The following is a 15,429-nucleotide window of genomic DNA, read 5'->3' as shown; positions in this document are numbered from 1 at the left end:
ATAATTTGTGACAATTATGATATTATTATGGTGATTATTTTACATTTTGGATTGTATAGATTGATTATTATACAATTCTCATCTTTTGCCGACCTATTTTTCGAAAAATGAACCAAACACACAAACATAGTTTTCTGCTCTGCAGCCAAACACAAGAAAGGAAAATGATTTCTGGAAAATGACTCATTTTCCAGAAAACATTTTTCAGAAATCATTTTCCTGCTTTCCAAACACACCCTAAAAGGAAAAACTTTAAATGAAGTGTGTAGCATTACTCAATTATTGATTTTTGTAATTTATATATTAAATGTTCGTAATTAAATATTTACAATTTAAATTGTTAGCATTCAATATGTAAATTGTGACGGATCCACTTTATAAGTGAACCCAGGTTCATGGTATAATTATTAATTAATTCTGTCAAAATTTTTAGCGTTTATGCATTTCCAATTGGGCCTATTAATATGAATTGACATTGAAAATTATCAAAATGATTATGGTTTTTGTTCACGTGTGCTTTATGTGACACCAACCTAAATATAAATATATTTTTTTCCCAAAGTCCACATTGGATTCCGTCAGATTAGATTTTGGATGTGATATTAACTAATTTTATAAAATATATATTTCTTTTAGGTGACGATAACTTTGGATTCCGTCAGATCTTGGATACCCAGTTATAACGTGTGTTTTTGGTGATATAAAATTATAAATGTATTTCATTAATTTTTTATTTGTTATAAACATAGAAAATTGAAGAAAAATAGGGAATATAGTTATTTATAAATTTCGAAAATAGAAATCAAAGTGGATTTTTAAAATTAAAAAAAAAAAAAAAACTTGAAAAAGAAGAACATCTCTACTTTTATAAGCTTGCTTCAATTCACTGTTTTGATAAACAAAAATTTTGACTCTTTTATCAAATAAGAGTAATGCATTAAACTTCAAATTCTTATAAATATTGTGACTGATGAGTACGATGAAGAGGTAGTTGGAGTCTATTAATATAGTGATCTCATCAATATGGAAGAAATCTCTTTGATCTCATCAATCTGGAAGAAATCTCTTATCTCTCATAGAAGAAAAAATGTCGAAGAAGGAAAAGAAAGAGAATAAGGGAAAGAAAATTAAATTAAAGATGTTTAAGTGCGGTTTCACTCCTTTATATTATGTTTTTGCCCCTACTCGAACTCTAGGTGGTTGAGCTTGTTTTCCTTTGTTTTCCTATTAATATTTCAGGATAGATTAAGCTTAAATTTAATTTTCTTTGTGTATTTGAAGCTTGAGTCTCGAATGTATGTGAAGCTTGGATTCATTATTTTCATACACATTTCAATAGATAAGTTTTATTTTTCATTTATCTCTTTATTGTGCAATGTTTATGCTATTTGCTTGTGTTTTTCTTATATTTATGTTTCCTATGTGTGAGTAGTTTGTTTAGAGGCATAGATTAGGGTTGTATTGCCTATCTTGATGCTATTCTTGTGATTATTGCATAATATGGGTAAAATCCAATCTAAGGTTCTTGTTTTAGTGAGATGTTTTGTGTTCTTGTGTTGATGAGTTTGTGCACACTTTGTCAATGCATTTCTAGTATGAGATTTGGCAACCGTTCGAGCAAGGAGCCCACGGGTTAGCATACCCCTAGACTCATCTCTCAACCGTTATTTCTCTCTAGACCCATCTCACAACCTTGAGTTCACTTACGAGAGTAGGGAATGTTAAAGGTCAAGATTGCTTGAGCCTAATGAGGGGGATTTATAGCGTCACAAGAGTGGGATTTCGATTTGGTCTAACATTAGATCACGAGAATGGCGTGTTAGTATACCGAGTTGGTGTTGGCAATCTTGGAACCCAAGATTGAGTTTGACTCCTATTAACCCCATTTCCCCATAGGCTATTGTAGCATCTAGAAGGTGATATCCCCTAACTTTGAACCATTCTTTCCTTATTGTGTTTAGTTCATATTTTAAGTGTTTTAATTTGCATTAATGTATTTATCCATGTTTATATATGAGTGTGCTTTTATTCTTATGGGTTCAAGACTTTAGAGCCTAGAAGTTTGATAGTCACACAAGTACATTCCATAGTGTCAATCCCTACGGATACGACAACTCTTCTCTCGTAATACTTCATCACTATTTTTGATAGCGATCATCCACTTAACTATCATTAATTAGTTTTAAGAAAAATATGACAATCAGATAACCAAAAAATTCAGTGATTAAACGAAGCGTGCTTGACTTACAGGATGAGTGGAGATTAAGCGTGTGCCTTGCCCCACTATGTGTCACTTATGAAATATTAAACTTGAATAAAGTTTCCATCTCTTTGTGGATTGTGGGTTGGCGAGAAGTTACTGAAATCTTTTTGGGGGTATCTTCTCTTTTTTTTTTTTGGTAAATTTACAGGGTCTTTCTCTCCGTCCGTTTAACGGTCCGGGGTCCACCCACGTTCGCTCCGGGAGGCGAATTGAACCCGGGTTCTCCCGAAATTCCTCCCCACAAAGAGAGCTAGCTCACTTGCCACTTGAGCTACCCCACTGGGTTTTGGGGGTATCTTCTCTATGCTAGTCTATACTTTCACTAAATGGGTTTCTGATATTGTTGCTCCTTGGTAATGATTTGTTGGGGAATATGGGAGGTTAGAAATAACACAATTTGGAATAATATTACAACCCATCATATTGTAGCATTGTCAATTGGGCTCTCTCTTTTTAAACAATTGGAGAAGGGCCAAACCTAACAAAGCTCTCCCACATATGAGAAATCATCGATCAACAAAATGAAAAATGATCTACTCCTCCCGAAGACTTCATAAAAGTGAATGTGGACGCTGCAATTGATTATACAAATTAAATCCCATGTCGGGATTTGAGTTTATAATCAGAAATTTAGTTGTCGATCGATTTTGTTGATGCTAATTAATGGTGTTCCATGGTAAGGGACTTACCAAGCTAGAGAAGTTGGGCTATGGGGTACGGTTTAGAAAAGCTCTGAGCTAGTTATTTGAACATTAACAAAGTGCAAGTTGAAATGGATGCTCTCATTGGTATACTACCATGAATTCCACTTTTGGTCTGTTGATGGATGACATTAAGGAACAAGCTAAGAAACTAGTTTTATTTGTTAACTTAACTTCTCATTTTGTAAATCGATTTGTGAAACAAGTAGTGGTCCACTTATTGCAAGGGAATTCTTCGTCAGATGGTATGGAATTGAGTTCTATTCCTTTTCTTGCTTTGTTTAATGCACTTTAATTACTTTTATTTAATTAATGAATTGATCCTTTTGCATTTTTTTTTTAAAAGCATTGCCTTTTGTATAACTTTTAGTTAAGGTAGGGATTTATAAATTGGGTGTAAAATTGGTTGATTAGAAATTTTCAATAACCAGCCAAAAAGTCATGTGTGCAATTTTTGCTAAATCAAAATTGTGCCTACGTGTTTAAGCACCAGCAAGTCAGCAACATCCAATTGAAGTTGATGCATTTTATTTTTAAAAAATTTAAACTTTAAATTGAAGTAATTCTAAATTACACTCTCTTATATGATATTATACTTTTCAATATGGTAAAATAAGTACTCCGTATTAAAATAGTAAAAACTACTTTAATCATACTAACACCGCTATATTAAAACATAACAGTAAAAGTACGAGAAAAATATAACTTTTATTGAAATAATTATAATTGACTTATACTCCTAACTAAACAAACAAACACACACAGAAAAAAAGCGGACTGGGGAATGATAGACTGACTAACATGAAAAGACTTTTCATTTCATTTATGGTAACAAATTAGAAAATTAACTGACAATAAATGGTAAATTTGCTTGTGATTGTGGTAAGTAAAAGTTGCCATGCATTCTACGTGCGTGGCTTCATCCGATCCATGCATGCACCGACGACCGATAGAAAATTTTAGTGATGCCCAAACGTATTACTATCTTCAGCTCCGAGCCAACCGCCGCCGCCGCCGCCTCCCATTCCACCGCCAAAACCTCCACCGACTCCGCCGCCAATGCCGCCGCTAGCTCCTCCTCCAAATTCTCCGCCGCCGCCTTTGCTAATACTCCCTCCGATTCCTCCGCCAAATCCACCACCAATTCCGCCGCCGCCTTTATGTATACCCCACCCTACACTCCCCCCTACACCGCCACTCAACATGCCGCCTTTACCAAATCCTCCTCCAAATCCACCGCCTATCCCGCCGCCTTTACCTATTTCCCCACCAATGCCGCCGCCCTTTCCTAACCCTCCCCCGGCGCCGCCTCCTATATCTCCACCGCCATTTTCTCCGCTTCCAATGCCACCGCCTCCTTCTCCTCCGCCACCGCCTTTCCCAAACCCACCGCCTATTCCGCCTCCAATCCCCCCACCCTTGCCGCCTACTCCGCCGCTTACTCCTCCGCCAACACCAAACCCCCCGCCGCCGCCGCCGCTGACTCCTCCCCCAAACCCACCGCCTATTCCGCCGCCATTATTACCACTCCAAAAGAACTTGGAATCCTCAACTCCCAAATTTCTAGCAACAACCACTCTCCCCACAATGGCATTAAAGCAAAGCAATGCCGCCGCTAACACTCCCACTCTCATCATCATCTTGACGGAATGATCAGATCAGATCAGATCAGATCAGAATTGGCTTCGATCAACTTTCCGATCACTGCGTCCGGCGAACTTCTTTAAAGGGTATAGGCCTTTATATAAAGCTATGAGTATACTCTTACAGTTTGATAGCATTAAATAGAAATGGCTCAACTTCTCTACCAGTTTGTCACATCATCAATACCTCAAGAGGTTGATTGCCTTTTCATCAATTATGAGCCTTTGTTTTATTTAAAGTTCGCATAAAGAGCCCTAGAATATATTTTGGGGCATGACTGATACTGCAGTTGTTTTGAACGAATACTGCAGTTATGTTGAACGGATACTGTAGTTGTGTTGAAAGAAAACTGCAGTTGCACGGAACAGAGGTCGTTTCATCCGTCTGAAACTGCAGTTGTGTTGAACGGATACTGCAGTTGTGTTGAACAGATGAACGACCTCTGTTCTGCGTAACTACAGTTTCCTTTCAACACAACTGCAATATCTTTTCAACATAACTGCAATATCTGTTCAACACAACTACAGTATCAGCCATGACCATGGTCCATGGTCCACAATATAATTTGCGATATTTTGATGGGTTAACAATAAGTTATATGGTTTTATATACTGATATTTAAAATATTTTACAAAATAGTTAATGGTTTAGGAAAAAAAGAGTGAAATTTTGTAAATAATGAATGTAAAATTATTTTTTTATTTATATAAGGAAAAATGGCACTTTTTGGCGCTTTTGGTTCTTGAATTATTCACTTTTAAAAATTTAGTCCATGTAAATTAATTTGAACAAAGTTAGTACATTAATTGTTCATAATATTGCACTTTTAGTCTCTAGTGTGATATAATTTCATTAACATATGATATTATTTTTATCATTTAAAATTAATATTCAAGGTTAAAAATGGCGTTGCCAATTTGTCACTGAGTACAAACAATAATTACTATTTGAAGCCTATAAAAAAACGTATGTAAGCGACTTGGGCACGTGAGGAACATGTTGAAATAATACTTTAAACTTTAAATTAAGATTGAACACATCTCTCAATTAGCTTTCGTACTTATAAAACTAAATATATAGGCATTTGTCAAAAATCTTGTAGTCAAGCGGTTGTGACTCTCTCGATAAATACTACATTGAAACAGAGTAAATAATACTCTATATATATATATATGCATTTTTTCCAATTCACCGAAATTTATTAATGATTTTTTTTAGATTTGAGTGTAGGGACTTACTCCAGTCCGTACATTGTAGTTGTAACAAATAAATTTATTGATGCGGCAAATTATTATTAGCTTTGACGTGTCTGGATCGGAGTGGTTCATAAAGTTGGTTTTCTCATGCTTTGCATTTAAGAAAATAATTGTAAATAATGGAATTAGTGCTAGATATATTTATGATAATCCTTTGATTTAACTAAGGTTTTTGCATTTTAGGTTGGATGGTATAATTAAGTTGACCAAAATTCAACTTTATATTTGACATTAATAAAGGCAAAAATAGTCAAATAATCATTAACTTACACATGAAAATACAATTAGACCTAAACCCTTTTGTGAAAGAAGCCTTTGATATGGGAGATGAGTCTCCCATATATCGGAGACGATGCTAGTCTCCCAAAGAATATTTTAACTAAAAGTTGAACATAAATACATATGTATAGAGGTAAGTTCAAATGAGAACAACCACCTCTAGTAATATATATATATATATATATATATATATATATATATATATATATATATATATATGGTCAAATTTATAATTATTGTAAAATTTTAAGTTTAATTTGTAATATGTATAAAATTGGCCATGCTATTTTTCCCTTGTTTTTTTTAAGAATTTGCAATCCTTAATCTATCCAAATGGGTTGATAAAATTAATTCTCACTTTTTACTGGGAGCATGTTCTCTATCACATAAATCTTTCTTTATATATATAGGTGTGCCTCCTATGACAACGGCAAGCAAATGCTAATTATCGATCCAATAGATCTAACTGATAAAAAATGATTAAAATTAAGAAAAAAACAGGTGCAGTAAATTTCATAAATATTACAAACTCTAATTTTAAAGTTCGTAGTAGTTATGAACTGATCTTGCATCTTTTTAACCTTATTTTTAGTAATTGATTATATTTTAAGTAATGGTTCTTGTATGAACCGAAATATATTTTGTAATTTTATGCTGGAATAATTAGTTACGTTATTGAGAAATGAGATAGGAACATGTAATTGTAGGATTTTTGGTTATTATACGCACAGGTATGTAGAAGCTGGAGTGGAGGTTACCTAATTAATTAACTACCTAGGAGGATATGATTTATCTTTGAGGTTGTTGTTTCAACTACTATACATTCCAGCTGGATTGGTATGTTGTACGATTCAACATCAAGCATCCATAATACATTGTAAATTAAATTCCGTCCAATTCATTTAATATTCCCTCTGACTTTTGCAACCACAATTAATTTTTTGTTGCTGGCCGGGCTGCTACGCAAGAATGGCCTTTCATCAATACCCACACTATATATCACTCACATAATGTGAAACTGCCATAAATTCTTGCTTAGAATTTAAAATTACACTCAGCTAAGATCACTTAACCGGTCATAATGCACATGAGTCAAATCACGATAAAAAGGTTGAATTCATATGTTTTTCTCTATTTTTCAATGTGAGTTCTTGATGTAATTTATTATATATCTAAAAATTGTGTTTCGGTAAACTAAATTAACTATGACTCAAGTTGAAATCTTGGTATCAATAAGACACTCTTAGCTCACAGCTCACTTTAAGAATTAAATTAGAGTGTGTTAAATTTAAAAAGTTATATGTTAAACTTTTTCAGAGTAAGATTCAAACTTTGTGAGCGCGATCTAAATAGGATTCAAATTAGTTTTAAATGGTGAAATTTAGAAATACTAGATGTAGTATCTGAACAAAATAGATGAGAGAGAGAAGAGAAAAAAAAAAATTATAATATTATTACTATATTAAAACTAATCTGCTGGAATACTTTTATCCATATAAACTAAAAGTATTATAATCAGAAAAAAAAAAAAACCCACTCACACACAATTTCTGATCCAATTCCAATATAATCACGCTGTTTTGATCTTCTTCTTTATCTTGAATTCATTTATTCTAATTTCAAGTGGATACTTCTGAGATAACATACGTATCAGTATGCAACGTGACACTATGATGAATATTGGTACATATATGTTGAGGGAGTGCTGACCCATTATTGACGGTAGTTACCAAGTTAGTTAAAACCGGCCTCGCCGCATGACTTATGTTGTGCATGCGATCTCTTTATTTGCGGTGATCTGACAGATGAAATTATCACATTGAACCGTACGTCGTTGACACGTTTAATCACCATCACCAAGAACCCCTCTCATTAAAAAAAAAAAAAAAAAGAAAATGAATGTGTAAATAAATGAATATGTACTGGAGCGATAATGGTTTTTGGCTTAATAACTAAAGTACATGAGACATAGGTAAGGGGTTGGAAACTTTAAACCTCAATTACAGTAAATTTTTACTTAGTAACCACAATGCTCCAAGTTTAACTCGTTGTTGAATTGTATTTATATGGACCACTTGGGTTGATTTACATTATTATTGTGGTCATTTGCTGATCAGGGTCACAAAACAAGTTTTACCCAAAGCACATTTTTGAGTAGCGATTACGAAATTTCCTGCAAATCAAAGGAATTTAAATTCATGTATGACCTGCCAAATTGAGACTCATTTGTGTTTTATGTATTTTTTTTTTAAACACTTCTAATTTATGCCCCTCTTTAGCCATGCTGGTTAGAGGTAATTAGGGAATTAATGTCAATGTTAGTGAAATGAAATAATGTAGCTCTGCTGTACAATCGAGTTGTAAAGTTAAATGTAGTCAAATGAAATAATGGTGGACTTGGTTGTGCATTCATAATATTTCATTATTTGGTCTCAAATGCAGAATAACCAACTCTAATATATTATATGATGAATTCAACTGACAAATCCATCGGTAGGGTTGCAGCTTCAAATAATATTAATTCTTTACCTACATACATGCCATGTAAATATGTAATCGTTTATAACAATAGAGAATTTTTTATTTAAAAAAAACAAAACTAATAAAGGGTTGTATATAATAATTCAATTTGGATAATCTTTTATACTCCGTATATCATTACGGATATAAAATTTTAAAAAAATTTATTAAATTTTTATCAAAATATAACATATTCAATAAAAAATACATCTAAAATTTCACTTAAAAGTGACATTTGTCAATAATTAGTTTGGTTGGTGTGAGTAGTTGTGCATTCTCGTCCCTTAAGGCCTTCCTCAATAGTTAAATTTGGGTGTGGTTTTTGAGGAGTTTTTGTAAGTGTGATTAGGAAAGAGAAAATGAAGTGGAGGAAAAAAATAAAAGCAAAAAACAAAACAAAAAACTAAAAATAAAAATAAATAAAGGAATTACGGTGCATTGCAGTTCTTTCTGACAGGGGACCCACCATTCTCTGCTAAAAACTCCAATTAGCAGGAGAAAAGAACACCATAAAACAACCAATTCCCATTTGTAAACTCCCAGGCTCAAGGTTTTAGGACTGCAAAATCTCAACAAAAGTTGCTAATGGGGTTGGCCTAAGAGAGGTCAGGAGTTCAAATAATTTCTCGCAAAAATCAATATGGCGTGCCTACTACAGTTAGGGTCTACTCATGACACACATCGCAGTCCGACCAAAAGTCATTCTTCGTCAATTTGCATTTAGATGGTAAATTATCTACTAAACATTTTTCAAAATTACATTTTCAGTTGTAATAAAAATCAATCCATTAAATTTCTTTCGCTACATATTTGGACATAATTAAAATGTCAACAATTTTAACTTTAAACACTTTTTTTTATTATCTGAATTATCACTTTTTGTTTTCTCTCTCTTTGCCGCAAATCATAGTCGTTGGCGTTTTGAAACGGAATTACTAATTAATTATCAAATTCCAAATTTGTAATGGGGACTAATGGCATTAGAAATAGGAGTAATGTATAGGTTTTACGTACAGTTTTACTTCTACAAGCCAAGGTATGGTGACTTTGAAGTTTGAAGGCCCTATGAAATGGCTTAAGGTGTACTTGGACACTTGGTCAAGGTCGGGTCTCTACATATATATTACCACTATTGTTATTATTATTATTATTGTTGTTATAAATTTAAAATTGTGCCGGAAATGTGAATTAATAGGCAGTAAATAATTTTGGTGAGAAAGAGTATTATATTGAGCAATAACTCGTAGATGCAACTAGAGAAAGTAGTAAAATAATGTAGCTTGTGAATAATAAGTTGATTCATCCTCGGCCTCCCTATATATATATAGTCATAATCAGGTGTAGTCAGCTCTTAACGTGCGGTCAGTGCGACCGCACCACTATGTATACAAATATATAGTATTTAATGTTAGAAAATGCACCACACAAATATGTATCATTAAGTACGCATCACCAAAAAATACACCACTAGGTATGCAAATATAAACCACACAATGTTAGCAAATGCACCATTAGGGGCAAGGGAATTATGCTGCATTATGTTGGGTGTGTGGTGTGTTTTTTGGTGTTTTTGTATATTTTCATTGTGGAGCGTTTTCTAACATTGAGTGGTGCATTTTCTAACATTGAGTGGTGTGAACTGCACCGACCGCACGGGAAGGCACGGTCACATTTGAACAGATTTCTATATATATATATATTCAAATTGAACTACACAAATTCATGCAATTAATTATTTTATTTAAAATTATTTTAAAATATTATTTTTTAAATTGGTAACCGGAAGATCAGGTAAAACAAATCATTTTGAATTAAATTGCATGAATTTGTATAGTTCATAGACCCAATTACATTATTTTTGAGTTCAATGACCTAATTACAATTTCGTGTGTAGTTCAATGGCCTATTTAACCCTTATTCTTAATTTATATACAAACTTGTATTGGACATGAATTGAACCAGCATGTTATATATACACAACTCACACAATTACACTAAATTATAATGTAAAAAGGTGATTAAATAGGTAAAAACATAATTCTCCTACTTAAAAGTTAAAATTTAATTATCCCTACACACTCACAATCATTCTTACTGCACATCGTCAAAATGCATAAACGTATAACCCTTTTAAGAACTTGTGGGATTTAATCAACTTCTAAGCTACCAAAATCTACTTTTGGGTAACCAAAATATAAAGCTAATACGGAGTATTTAATGACAATAACACACAGCAAGCTCAAACTTTATTTGGGCAGAAAACCATCTCTAAAGTAACTTCTTTTTTTGAAAACATCTCTAAAGTAACTAATTATACAGTACACGAAAACATTAATAACCAAATCCAGGAAGCTAAACCTTAATAACTTAGAAAACAGCACAAACATCTTTGTTCATGAATCAAGCAGATGTTGAATCCAATATAGTCCCTAAAACATGTACCTCCAAAGCGCCGGACGATCTCTGGATATCAGCAGAACCCGAGACGCCAAATAATCAAAAGAAGGCGAAAACAAGTCATCTGGACCAATTGTTTCTCTAAGAGCTGAGTCATTCGTTTGATCCATACCCAATGGCTGGAACCTGTCATCCTTAATGGAGTCGAAAACGAACAGGCCGAGCCCAGAAACTCCCATGGCAAGATTTGAGTTCCCCCAGACCTGTGTTAACGCCATGTGGTGAGAATGAGCAGAGGATTCTGGCAATGCGAAGGTGCTGAAAACGCCCGGCTTGCGCAGTGAGAGCTGCTGGATTTGGGAGCAGAACTGCCGCTTCACTGCTGATTTCAGAGTGGTGCAGCCAAGATAAATGGAGTCGCCGCGAGAGAAAACAGATTGCACGTTTACGCCAACCTTGGGTATCTTTTGGCCTATGCCGGATGGGTGGCGAAAATCTAGAACATGAATGGCATCAGCTGTGCAGAACAGGCCATCATTTCCTTCTACCTCAGACGAGCTCACTCTTCATGAATCCAAGAAATGCAAAATGAGATAGATAATCAATGCATGATGTCAAACTTGTAACATTGTGGTTACCAAGTTAACAGTGTGACTAACTTGGTTGGAGTTGCCTGACTTGCCTCCAAATGTCACATTTGTCAAACCACACATGGTATATGGATTATTAAAGGATATATGAAGTAACAAACAATAACAATATAAACAGAAGTATCAATTAGACGAAAGATAACAGCAAAGACTAGAGGAAGATAAGAGTGAATTGAACCACTTGATATAGAGAGCAGTATTAGATGTATTGTTACCTCTGTCGAACGCCTCCGCCCAATTCAGCATCAGTATTGTTCACATGAAGTGCTGAAATTTTCCGTCCAGAAGAAGATACAGACAGCAATGCTTCAGGACTCATTGAGTTCACATCCCACAAAGAAATGCCTTCTGTCTCTGCCATTACAACTTTACCTCTGCTTCTCCATTGCAAAGGGCTTGAATAATCCATGGCTATCAATGGCTTTGACAAGCTCCAATCCATCACCTCTTCCCCATCACGAATGTCATATACCCTGACCACCTTTTGGCTACTAGCAGCTGATATGATGAGTGGTCCGCAAGGTTTATACCACCATTGTGGATTTTCAGATGCAATGACAGTACACAAGGCGTTTCTTCTGTATACAGTGTTGTTGGATAAGGGAGCAAGGGCTGTTCTTGTGCTTGTGGTGGTGTCATGCTCAATATGAGAAGCACGCACGTCTTTAGAATAAAAGTCCCATGAGCAAAAACCCGAGTTTATGGAGTTCCCAGCAGACGCTGCAACAACATATCTTGCTGAACAACCATCTGCACCGGGGGCACGCACTAGCCAACAATCTTGCCACATGTTTGGCAAGATTCCAACTGGAGGCTTATATTCAGCTTTCGTCTGGAAGGATGAGAAATTATGAACTGCTTAGTTCAATTCAGTTTTATGCTTCAATAGGTAAAATTCTATTATACTGTGCATCACTATAGGGGATGAGGAAGAATTAATCACCAAGAAATGTATGTAATGTTTATGAAATTTTAGGGAAATGGATTGCATACCTCACAATGCACAATATCGTAGAAGGAACATGAACCATCATCATGTGCAAGCAGTACAGATTCTCCCTCAGACACAAACCATCCACATGTTGAGGTCTTATGCCCAATCTGATTTAATTGAAACATGCTATTATCTTCCATGTCATCATCCTCCATAATCATTGTTGGCATGTTCTCTTGATCATCAAATTCATCGAGTTTTTCATCACTAGTCAGCATAATTTCAAGATTATCTTTCCCATTGAGAACTTTAAATGAAGGATCTTGTGTTGTTGAATTAACAGTACCATCCACATCTTGAGCATCAGTCATCTGCAAATCAACATTCTCAACTTCAGTAGCGGCCTTGGGTTGCTCTTTATTCAGAGAAGCCAAGAACTCTAGCGCTATGGGATTTTCATCAATTGGACTTGTTGGCTTTTCTTTCTCATTCAATTCATTGATCATTTCAACATCTTTTACTTGCAAGCCCTTGGAGGTCGATCCGGATGCAATCAATGATGTTCTACCCCTAAGCAGCTTATGGTGAGGAAACAATCTTGCTTCTAACTCCTCTGAGATTAATCCATTGCCAAATCCTTTCCCATCAACCTCTTCTTTCTCCTCCATCTTCCCCAATTCATCATTTTGACTTCTTGGTACCACCACTTTCCCATCTTCCTCAACATTTCCCATTGCCTTCTCAATCCCAGAAATCTTCTCCTGGATATCAGAAAGTATCAACTTTGAAGCATCAGGGTTATTTGTATCTAGCATCTCCTTAGTCCTCTTAATATCTGAAGCAATCCTTTTAACCTTCCCTTCCAAAAATGCAAGCTTCTCATGCAGCTTACTTGGATATTTATTCAACCCCACACCACTTTTCCCTTCTTCTTTAACACACTTATCTCTCAAACTACTTGATTTACTCAGCAATCTCAAGTCTTTTGAAACTAATTCACCACTATTCACACTCTTCTCAACACAAGATTTCACCTTTACTTCATCCAAAACTCGAGTTTTCAAATCAGAATCCAAACTAGGCTGCATTTTGGAAGAATCAGAATATGATCTTTTAAAAGCTGAGCTCACAGTAACATCCTTATCCTTATTATCATGATACTTGGAACCTTTTGAAGCAAATTTTTCGATTCTTTCTGTTCTTTGCTCGGTTTCGGATTTTTCACTAGCAGTAATTTTCTTATGCTCCCCTGAAACCCTAGAAACCCTAGGGGCTTTTCTTAAATCCGACAAATTCTTACTGAATTCAGAAGGGCTAGAACTCCTACCTCTCGGCACCGACGACGTAGACCGCCGCCCACGTGGCTCCGCACGCGAATCCCCTCCGTCCAATGAACTCGCAGACGATTTATCGATTCGAGGCATGGCTCGAAGCGTCGGCTTCTGCTGCAGCATGGACGACGCCGTCGCCGCCCGGACCCGCGAAGTAGGTCTCGGGTTCTCCTTCCAAGCCGATCTCCGGAGGCTCTCCCCGCCGGCGCTATACCCTCCGACACCGGATTTTTCAGAAAGCGGCGTCAGGCTTTTGCTGTTTTTTGCCCCCGCCGCGGCGGAGGTGGCTGGAATCCCGAACTTACCGCCGGCGCCGCCGCGTTCCTTTAGCCGGCGAACCGAAGACGTCGACATCTGATCTCTGTTCTCTGATTTTTCTTTTCGTTTTTGTTGTTTTTCCTTCAGAGGATTTGATTGGATTTTTGAGGTTCAAATGCAAATCAAAAAGAACAAATTTTGATTTTTCGTTCAAGAAAAAGTGTTTACTGTATAGGAGATTAGGATGTGAATAAGCCCATAAGGCGTGTTTGGGCGGGAAATGAAATTTCTGGATTTTCAAAATTTTTAAGGTTCCGCGTTTGTATTTTTGGACTACTTCTTTTCTTACGGTAAGTTCTGACTTGTATGGTAAAAACCACAAAAAAAAATGTTGAGTTGAGTTATATACTTATATCCATATAGGAAGTAGAAAACTTGTGACAAGTCATCTGTTAGACTTTCTCTCTATTGGTCGTCAGAATCAATAATTAAATTGAAAAAAAAAATCACTATATTATATGAATAAATTTGATAAAATCATTATAGTCGATGACTAAATTAAGCATTAATTGAAAAGAAATTAGTCAAATTACTAAGTTATTGGAACACTTGACTCAATTAAGTAAAATCATTGAAGTTTAATACTCAATTAAGAACAAACAGTCGTTTAAGACTAAATCAAAAAAACCATAGTCAATGACTAAATTGGATATTAACTTGCTTGGAATGGTTATCTTCTTATCATTGGGTTACAATTCTTTGAAACTCCTCAAATCATCTAAACTCCTAGTGATTGTGTTGTTCTTATTGCCCTAGTATGTAAAAAGAAAACTAAAAAAATAAAATAAAAAGAGAGGGAAAGAGTTGAGTGTAATGCCAAAACCAAGGGTTGTAGTTGTTTAAACATAGAACTCGAGTCTCCTAGAGCACTTGTTGTATTGTGTTTGCATTGTTTTTGTAACATTGAGTCACAACCACTTGCAATCACTAAATGCTCTTCTCATTTGCTACATAGTCTATGGCAAACTATATAGTTTATAATAATCACTATTATTATTACAGATAAACTTTACTTATATATCTACTCATATCATCTACCCAACTATCTATCGATATGCATCTACCACCATCTACGTACTCTATCACCACATATATCTATTTATTTTAATTAACATCACCACTATTATTTATATGAT

General features: G+C 35.1%; 2 protein-coding genes across 2 annotated transcripts; both read right to left on the bottom strand.

The window, feature by feature from the left end:
* Positions 1–3,653: 3,653 nt before the first annotated feature.
* Positions 3,654–4,622, bottom strand: LOC116014687 (glycine-rich cell wall structural protein-like; the record flags this gene model as incomplete). Its single annotated transcript, XM_031254629.1, has 1 exon — positions 3,654–4,622. A coding segment is annotated over one exon (699 nt), but the record flags the coding sequence as incomplete, so codon positions are not given.
* Positions 4,623–10,876: 6,254 nt separating this feature from the next.
* Positions 10,877–14,438, bottom strand: LOC116017846 (KIN14B-interacting protein At4g14310). Its single transcript, XM_031258489.1, has 3 exons — positions 12,704–14,438; positions 11,926–12,542; positions 10,877–11,624 (listed from the first exon to the last, which is right to left on the bottom strand). The coding sequence occupies exons 1-3, from the start codon at positions 14,327–14,329 to the stop codon at positions 11,093–11,095; spliced, it is 2,775 nt and encodes a 924-aa protein (XP_031114349.1). The 5' UTR covers positions 14,330–14,438; the 3' UTR covers positions 10,877–11,092.
* Positions 14,439–15,429: the final 991 nt, after the last annotated feature.

Source organism: Ipomoea triloba, chromosome 4 (assembly GCF_003576645.1).
Source record: "Ipomoea triloba cultivar NCNSP0323 chromosome 4, ASM357664v1".
Classification (NCBI taxonomy): Eukaryota; Viridiplantae; Streptophyta; class Magnoliopsida; order Solanales; family Convolvulaceae; genus Ipomoea; species Ipomoea triloba.
This window is presented reverse-complemented; position numbering and strand designations above follow the sequence as displayed.

Coding starts and splice junctions, on each gene's coding strand:
- LOC116017846 (XM_031258489.1), bottom strand. CDS start 14,329: ATGTCGACGTCTTCGGTTCGCCGGCTAAAGGAACGCGGCGGCGCCGGC. Junction 12,543..12,703: donor ACGATATTGTGCATTGTGAG/GTATGCAATCCA, acceptor TCATCCTTCCAG/ACGAAAGCTGAATATAAGCC. Junction 11,625..11,925: donor GGCGGAGGCGTTCGACAGAG/GTAACAATACAT, acceptor GGATTCATGAAG/AGTGAGCTCGTCTGAGGTAG.